Consider the following 8,430-nt stretch of genomic DNA (forward strand, 5'->3'; position numbering starts at 1 on the left):
CCCCTCCCTGGGTCACTTCCCTACTGCCAAGGGCCCCCTGCTGCCCCACACACCCTGCGCTGCCCACTGCCCTTTGTCACAGGCCTCCAGCCACGCTCTGCTTCCGGCCCAGCACAGCTGATGCCCACGGGCAGAACTGCCCCCCCACTCCCCGCTAGCGCCGATTCCCCGCCGCACCACCACCGTGCTCTGCCCCTGGATGTCCACACACAATCTGCAGCCATAAAACAGAGCACCCAGGAAAGGGTTAAACGCCCCCCTCAATGGGGGCTGCAGCTGGGGCCCCTGAGGCCGTTCAGGACCCTCCCAGCACTCCCTCGCTGGGGCTGCCCCGCCCGCTGGAAGTGCGGCCCTGACAGAGCATCTCCTCTTGAGTCCCTCTGGGCCGGGGGCTCCGATGTCCCTCAGCCTCACTCCACTGCCACGGGGCTACATCCACCCCATGGGTCACTGGCAGCCTGGGTACCTCCATGGGGAGCCTCCGCTGGCCCAAACTGAGCCTCTTGCCCAGGCAGGGGCACGTGCCTGCCTCAAGCTACCTTACCACCCGCCCCCGGCCCCCCTTCTGCTTCTTGGTGCCTGTTGGCGTCTTGATGGGCAGCGGGGCGGTGCTCTCTGGTGGGGGAGGCCCCAGCTCCATGGGCTCCACCACCAGGCTGGGCTTGAAGGCCTCGAAGGGAGAGAACTTCACTGGGCTGAAAGCAAGGAGGAAACACAGTGAGCTCCCACCAGAGATGGGTGAACTGGCCCCATGCCAGCCCCAGGAACCCTGGGAGCCACAGCCCCACGCCTGGGCACCCCATACCCCCAAGTCTTCGTCTGCAGTCTCCATCCCACCCCCCTGCCTTGGCTCTGCCTCCCTCCCGCCCACCCAGCACCACAGAGAGGAAACACCAGTGCTGGGGAAGCTCAGCCACTGCCCCTGGAGGGGCAAGGCCCCATGTCCCACTCCCTCTCCCCGTCACCAGGCCCCAGGCCAGCGCTGGATCCGAGCTGGCGCCTGCCACAGGGAAGAGGAGCCCGACCTGTCGGTCCCCCCACCTGGAGGTGCCCCCAGCCGTACCTGACGGGCGTTCGGGGGCTGCTGTTGACGCGGCGAGGGGAGCGCACTTTGGGCTGGAAGGAGAAGCCCTCCTTAATGCTCTCCAGCACCGACGGGGCCACGTATGTGAAGCCCTACAGACAGCATGGAGGTCAGGGCAGCAGGGGTGCCACAAACCCCCTCTCCCAGGTGCACCAGTGCCCCCTGCTGGGGAGGGTGGGGCTGGGCAATGTAAGTTCCACCCCTCCCAGGTGTCAGAGAGCTGCCTGCTGGGGAGGGCGGGGCTAGGCAGTGCAAGCTCCACCCCCCCCAGGTGCGCCAGTGCCCCCTGCTGGGAGTCCTTACCAGGAAGGCCTGGTTGGCACTCTCACTAATGGAGGCATCGTCAGGGCTGTCCACAGGCGTCTGACGAGTGAAGCGGGTGTCAAACTGGCTGACGTCGTCATCCGACTGCTGTGGGGCAGAAGGGAGGTGTGGGGGGGAGGTCACAACAGGGGAGACCAGCAGGCAGGCTTGCCACATGCAGGCCCCAGCTTCCCATCTTCCATGCAGGCTCCCCTCCCCCTGCCCCCCAGCAGCTAGAGCTGCAGGGTCCCATGGGGGCCGAGCGCCTTCCATCGCGCTCCTGGACCCCTGGGGCCATCTCCATCGCTGCCTTGGTCTCTCCTCCCACAGGCGGCAGGGCTGGGGCACACGGAGGCCGAGGCGAGCGAGCTCTGCCCTGCCATCCCAGGTGCTGCCAGGCTCTCTGGGGCGAGTCCTTTCCCACGCAGCTGGAGGCAGCAAGGCGGGCCCGTTGTGGGCGCAGGCAGGCAAGCAGGGAGCAATGGGCTGGCTCTCTCCTGCCACTGGGGGGGTGGGGGGGTGGCTGGGGGCAGGGCAGTACCAGGCAGGGCCGGAAGGGTGGGTCCAGCTTGCGCGCCAGCAGCTCGTCCCAGTTGACGTGGCGGAAAAACGGCTGCTTCTGCAGGGACAGACACCGAGGCCGGTCAGCAGCCTGCAGCTGCCCCCCCGCCAGCCAACCCAGGCCTGTGCCCTCCCCTGGGCTCCCCCTGCAGTGCCCCCGGGCAGCCCAGCCAACGCCCACATGGCGAGGCGGTGCCCTGGCCAGAGCTGTGGCACAGGGCAGGGAACTGCCTCCAGCCCGACTCCACTGGGTGCAGCTGGGGAGAGAATCCCCCATTCGGGGGCTGTGCGCTGCCCCTCCTCTGCCTCCCCACGCACCTACCTGCACGTCGGCCGCATCGCCCGCCCCGCCCCCGATCCTCTGGCTGGGGTTTCTTTTGAGGAACTGAAAAGAGAGGCCGGCGTCAGACGCCCTCAGGGAGCACAGCCCGGTGGACATGGGGCACTGGGCACACCCCCATGCTAAAGGGCCCCCCCCCCCCCCCCCCCCCACGCTGACGCCACAGCTGGTGGCGCAGCCATTTTGGTGAGACCCACGCAAAGCCCCAGTCTAAGAGCGTGCCCCTGTAGTCAGCTAGGAGGGGGGCGGGGGTGGAGCTGGAGACAGCGCCAGACGGCGGCAGGTGTGGGTAACCGATTCGGGTGGGGGGACGCCGCCTGGCACGGGTTGGGAGCGTGGGGTGGTGTCTGAGCTGGGGGGCGTGAGAGGTGCCTGAGGTACCTTCTTGAGCAGGTCCCGGGCGTCGGGGGTCAAGTAAGGAGGCAGCACCAGCTTCCCCTTGAGAATCTTGTCAATGGTTTTCTTCCGGTTCTCCGCCGTGAAGGGCGGCTGCAAAGGAAGCGCAGAGGGGGCTGAGCGCAGGGCCGAGCGGGGCGAGCACCAGCCAAGGGGGCCCGGGGGAAGGGGGAACCCAGCTGTGGGAGGGTCAGTGAGCAGAGCTGGGGGCTATGCTGGGGAAGAGGGTGCAGAGGCAAGGAGTGGGGGGAAGCAGCCCCTTGGTGCAAAGGCTCATGGGACAGAGCCGCAGCCAGGCCCAGCCGCCGTCCCTGGCAAAGGGGAAACTTTGCCTGCGGCTCCGGTCCCCCTCCCACCTACCCCCAGTAACAGCACGAGCAGGACTTGCCGATCCAGTGAGCATGTCGTACATCAAGGCCCCCAGGCTCCACCAATCCACGGCCCGGTTGTGCCCGCTCCGCATCAGGATCTCTGGAGCCCTAGGGAGGGCAGGGACACCCTGAGCTGCTGGGCCGGCCGCTGACCGCCCCGAGGGAGCAGTGTCTGGGGGGAGCGGTGTGAGGGGAGGGAGGTGTCTCTGGGGCAGAATCCTGGGTGGGGGGAAGGTGAAGCAGTGTGAGGGGAGGGAGGGGGTGTCAGGGTAGGGTCCCAGGGGGAGCAGTGTGAGGGGATGGGGCATTACAGGGGCGGAGGGGGGGGTGTTAAGCAGTGTAAGAAGGGTGTCTCAGGAGAGGGTCCCATGGAAGGGTAGCTGTGTCGGGGGGCAAAAGGGTGTCTCCAAGGCACCTACATGTACTCAATGGTCCCACAGAAGGTGTGGGTGACAGCTCCCTCGTGGATCGACTCCTTGCACAGCCCAAAGTCCGTCAGCTTGATGTGTCCTGAGGGAGAGGAGACCCCCGGGTGAGGCTCCCACAGCGCCCGACCCCCTGGCCCCCTCTGTCGGGCGCAGGCTCCATACCTTGGCTGTTCAGCATGATGTTCTCCGGCTTGAGGTCCCGGTATATGATGCCGTTGCAGTGCAGATGGCCCAGGGCCAGCGTGATCTCACTCAGGTAGAAGCTGCGACACAAGCAGAAAAGAGGCCGTCGGTACCACCCCGACACCCACCGCCCAGGTCCCTCAGCGCCCGGGTCCAGAGGCTGCTCCCTGATGCACCAGCCATGCAGCTCCCCCGGTGGGGCACCCCCACGGCATCAGAACCTCTTCGCGCCCCACTATGCCCCCCACCCCACCAGACTGGCTGGGCCCCAGCTGGCTCCTCCCCCTCTGCCTTCCTGCCTCGTGCCTCCCGCATGCCCCTGTTCCTCCCAGCCTGTACCTGCCCCCCCGCTGGGGCCCACTTCCCCCAGCCCTTCATTAGCCTCCCTATGCTCTGCGCTCCCCCATACCTGCCCCCCTTGCTGGGCCCCACTTCCCCCAGCCCTTCATTAGCCTCCCTATGCTCTGCGCTCCCCCGTACCTGCCCCCCTTGCTGGGGCCCCCCGCCCCACCCGGAGGGGGCTCGCTGCTATTCAAACCCACAGCAGCCGACACTGCGCTGTTGGGCAGGGTGAGCTGTGGGCCGCCTGCAGCAGCGAGCACAAGGTGGGACACGGAATCGTGCCGGTTACCGCGTGTTCCAACCCGCCCCGCCATCCCTGCTGCACTCAAGCCCCATCTCCCTCCGGCCTCAGCGCTAGCGGGTGGGCTGTGCCCTGCACCTGTGGCCTGGCCAGCGCCCGCTGCCTTTCGACACAGCTCTGCACTGGCACTTGTGAAGCAATCCCTTTAAAGGGCCCCGCGCGGCCGTGTGTTTGCAGAACGAGAGCAGGTCCTTCCCCCGCGCACTTTGGTCTCCCAAAACAAGCGCTAGGCAGCTTGTTGCTGGCTCCCAGCTACTCCAGCCACTGACCAGGCGGTGTCCTCCAGGAAGATGCCCTCGCGCTCCAGCTGCATGAAGAGCTCTCCACCTGCACAGCCAAACCAAAGGGGTGCCTGAGTCCCGCCCCCGACAGATCCTGGCTACTGTCCCGCATATCCCACCCCCATTCCCAGAGAAGACACGAGGGTAGAGAGGGGCTGGTGCTGGCCAGATTGCAGGCTGATGGCTGCGCAACAGCCTCTGAGAATACTGAGCTCACATGGGTCACTCGCAGGCAGCCTGGTCCCTGCCCCAAGCCCCCACCAGGGCCAATCCTCCCACAAGCCAGCCCCGGCCCGTACCACTCAAGCACTCCAGGATGAGGTAGAGCTTGCCACCCGTCTGGAAGGCGTAGATCAGGTCCACGATGAAGGGATGTTTTATGGCCTCCAGGATGTTCCTCTCAGCCTTGGTGTGAGCTGTGTCCTTGGCATTGCAGGCGATCTTGGCCTGGAGGGAGGGAGACCGAGACAGACAGTTAGGCTACCAGCATAGGGCACCTCAGAGCTCAGCAACAGGAAGAGCTGCCCTGGGAGTTACCTTCTTCAGGACTTTCATGGCAAAGATCTTCCCCGCGTTGGTCCCCTGCACCTTCCGCACCTGGAACACCTGCAAGGGAAGAGGGGGCCCTTTAGGGCGAACAGTTGCACAGCTACATCCCTGGTGCTGTGCCAATGGCAGGAAGGCAGCGTTCGCCAGCAGCTCCGGGGACCTTCTGGGAGAAGATGCGCAATGGAAATCCCACGGCAGGATGCAGTTATGCAGCCATTGGTTCTCCATGGCAAGCACCCAAACCAAACTCCATCTCCCGTGATACCCTGTGGCCATGCAACTGCCACCTGGCACTGCTTCCCCTCTGCAAGAACTGCGTTCCTGGGACACCCCAGGAGAGGTAGATCAGCTACGGAAGCCTAAGGAGGCCGTGGAATCTCCAACATTGGAGATATTTAAGAGCAGGTTAGACAGACATCTACTGGAGACGGTCTAGATCATGGGTGTGCAACCTTTTGGCTTGCCTGAGCCGCGTTGAGTGTAGAGAAATTGTCTTGGGCCGCATATAAAATATATAATATAGTTAACGTATATAAATCACATAATAATGTTAAAAGTTTACGATCTTGTGGGGCCGCATTACTAGCTGTCCAGGGCTGCATGCGGCCCACGGGCTGGACACGCCTGGTCTAGATGGTGTACGGTCCTGCCATGCGGGCAGGGACTGTACCAGATGACCTCTCAAGGTCCCTTCCAGTTCTAGTGTTCTACGAGTCCATGGAGGAGAACAGAGCTGAACTATTCCATCCATGCGGCAACCCAATGACTTCTGAGAACTGAAACTCCTGACCAGTTCTCTCCATTGGCCAAGACCCGCACCACTACCGCAAAGCCCGAGAAGAGGCTCTGGGAAGGATCTCAGCACCCACCCCATCCATCCCACACTCCAGGCTCTCCTCCACAGCAGTTTCTGGCTAATAAGGGTCCCTGCAAGAAACAGGGGTGAGTCACTCCCTCAGTGGCCTCTCCCAGAAGAGAGGTGGGATTGCATGAGCACGGGCACAGGGAAGCACCCACCCTTGCTCCCAGCTGGCCCCCTCAGTCCCACGCCTCTGCCCTTCCCTACCTTGCCATAGCCACCCTTGCCCAGGACGCGCAGCAGCTCGAAACAGTGGGGTCCAATACGCTCAGGGCCATTATTGACGCTGCTCTCCGAGATCTCGATCTCCTCGTAGTGCCCCACCGGCCTGCGAGAGCAAGGAGCACATGCTGGAGATGCCGTAGGGCCAGGGAGAGGGCCTGCTGGGCCAATGAACAGCTGCTGGGGGGACCCCACTGAACGGGACAGGCTCTGGGGTGCCTGCTTTCTCTGTCCCTGGAAGGCTGGTTCAGCTCATCAAACTCCCCAAAGAAAGAATAACCTTCATCCAAAGCCCCCTGTGCCCGACGCCCAGCCTCTTCCCTGGACTACTTACTCCAGGCCATTGCCACGCAGCTCCAAATCCATCTCCTAGGACAGAGGGAGGGAAATGAGACCAGCACACGTGGAAGAGCCAAACAAGCAGAAGGGGACAGAAGGGCTAGAGGCCCCTAAACTAGGGCCAGGCACTCGGAGCAGAACACAGCACAGGGAAGGGAGGAGCAGGTAGCCAGGGCTGGGCACGGGGCAGAGGGGTGAGGCATGTACCAGGCTGCCTGAGCATGCCAGGAGGTTGGTGGCACTGCCGTCAGGTCTGGCTGCGCACAGCAGGGGATGGGGAGGCGACAAGCTGCCCAGAGGGAGGGTGAGGCTCTGGCAGCACTGGGGTATCGTTAGTCACTGGTAAGGAGGTGGCGCTGGGACTGGGGTGCAGCTGCCTTCCAAGGACATTGCTCATCGCGCTGCTCCGAGCCACAGGCCGGGAGGTGGGTCACAAGATTATAGGCGGTGAGGGGAGGAGGGGCTCAGAAAGGGGAACCGAGTGAGAGGCAGACTAGGGGGTCTTGCAGATGGGGGCAGGTGGGGAGAGATACAGGGCCCTGGGGCGGGGAGGGGATGAGGAGAAATTCGGGGGGACCAGAGGGCAGATCGGGGGCCCTGGGGGTATTGGTGGGGGATCACAGAGCAGGTCGGAGGGTCCGGGACAGTTCCGGGGGACAGGTCGGGAGCTCCGGGGGGCTGGTGAGGGCCATAGGTCAGGTCAGAGGGCCCAGGGGGATTGGTGGGGGGGTCACAAGGCAGGTCAAGGCATCATGGGGATTGGTGGGGGGCCATAGGGCAGGTCATAGGGTCCGGGACAGATCCAGGGGGCAGGTTGGGGAGTCCAGGCGTATGGTTGGGGGTCAGGAGCAGATTGGGGGGTTCCGGGGGCCTGGTCACAGGGCAGGAGAAGGCCCTGGGAGGATTGCTGGGGGGTCACAGGGCAGGTCGGGGGCCCCAGGGAGCAGGTCGGGGACCACAGGGCAGGTCGGAGGCCCAGTGGGGGATTGGTGGGGGTGGGGGTCACAGGGCAGGTCGGGGGCCCCGGGGGAGGGAGACTGGTGGGGGGGGTCCACAGGGCAGGTCGGGGGCGGGGACTGGTGGGGGGGGTCACAGGGCAGGTCAGGGGCCCCGGGGGGGGAGACTGGTGGGGGGGTCACAGGGCAGGTCAGGGGCCCCGGGGGGGGGGAGACTGGTGGGGGGGTCACAGGGCAGGTCAGGGGCCCCAGGGGGCAGGTGGAGGGCCCCGAGGGATTGGTGGGGGGGTCACAGGGCAGGTCGGGGGCCCCAGGGGGCAGGTGGAGGGCCCCGGGGGATTGGTGGTGGGGTCACACGGCAGGTCGGGGGCCCCAGGGGGATTGGCGGGGGGGTCACACGGCAGGTCGGGGGCCCCGGGGGGCAGGTGGAGGGCCCCGGGGGATTGGCGGGGGGCCATAGGGCAGGTCGGAGGGTCCGGAACAGGTCTGGGGGGCAGGCCGGGGACTCCAGGCATATGGTTGGGGGCCCGGAGCAGATCGGGGGGGTCCGGGGCCGGGGGGGCCCATAGGCCCTGCCTCCCCCCGCTCTCACCGCCCCCAGTTCGGGCTCGTCCCCGTCGCTGCCCTCCTCAGTCTCCAGGTCGATGTCAAACACTCCGGCCATGGCGGCGGCGGCAGCCCCGGGGTCCCCGGGCTGAGCCCCGCCCCTCCAGCCTACGTCACAGCCCCGCGCTAACCAGTCCCCAGGGCGCATTGGTGACGCCACCCAGGGGCGGCTGGCCGAGGCTTCTGGGAAATGTAGTCCTGGTGCCCGGGGGGAAGGGGAAGAGACGGCCGCAGGGGCTTCTGGGAAACATGACCCGGGGGTCAGAGCCTGTGTGTCTGTGGTCTTGCGCCCCCGCCCCCACGGTTACC

At 65.6% G+C, this 8,430-nt stretch overlaps 1 protein-coding gene across 1 annotated transcript; it reads right to left on the bottom strand.

Moving 5' to 3' along the window:
• Positions 1–3: 3 nt before the first annotated feature.
• On the bottom strand, positions 4–8,221 carry RPS6KB2 (ribosomal protein S6 kinase B2). The gene is made up of 15 exons (XM_074996039.1): positions 8,108–8,221; positions 6,555–6,589; positions 6,206–6,326; positions 5,128–5,196; positions 4,890–5,037; positions 4,579–4,636; positions 3,646–3,746; positions 3,475–3,565; positions 3,073–3,163; positions 2,670–2,777; positions 2,271–2,333; positions 1,929–2,006; positions 1,388–1,495; positions 1,064–1,176; positions 4–695 (listed from the first exon to the last, which is right to left on the bottom strand). Exons 1-15 carry the CDS (start codon positions 8,177–8,179, stop codon positions 536–538), a joined length of 1,416 nt encoding a protein of 471 aa, XP_074852140.1. The 5' UTR covers positions 8,180–8,221; the 3' UTR covers positions 4–535.
• Positions 8,222–8,430: the final 209 nt, after the last annotated feature.

The sequence above is a fragment of the Carettochelys insculpta genome, chromosome 6 (genome assembly GCF_033958435.1).
Source record: "Carettochelys insculpta isolate YL-2023 chromosome 6, ASM3395843v1, whole genome shotgun sequence".
Taxonomy (NCBI): domain Eukaryota; kingdom Metazoa; phylum Chordata; order Testudines; family Carettochelyidae; genus Carettochelys; species Carettochelys insculpta.

Excerpts from the sequence above, each read along its gene's own strand:
- RPS6KB2 (XM_074996039.1), bottom strand. The coding sequence starts at position 8,179 with ATGGCCGGAGTGTTTGACATCGACCTGGAGACTGAGGAGGGCAGCGAC. Across the intron at positions 6,327-6,554 it reads CTGCGTGGCAATGGCCTGGA|GCCGGTGGGGCACTACGAGG; the intron begins GTAAGTAGTCCA and ends TTGCTCTCGCAG. Across the intron at positions 3,164-3,474 it reads TGTGGGACCATTGAGTACAT|GGCTCCAGAGATCCTGATGC; the intron begins GTAGGTGCCTTG and ends TGCCCTCCCTAG.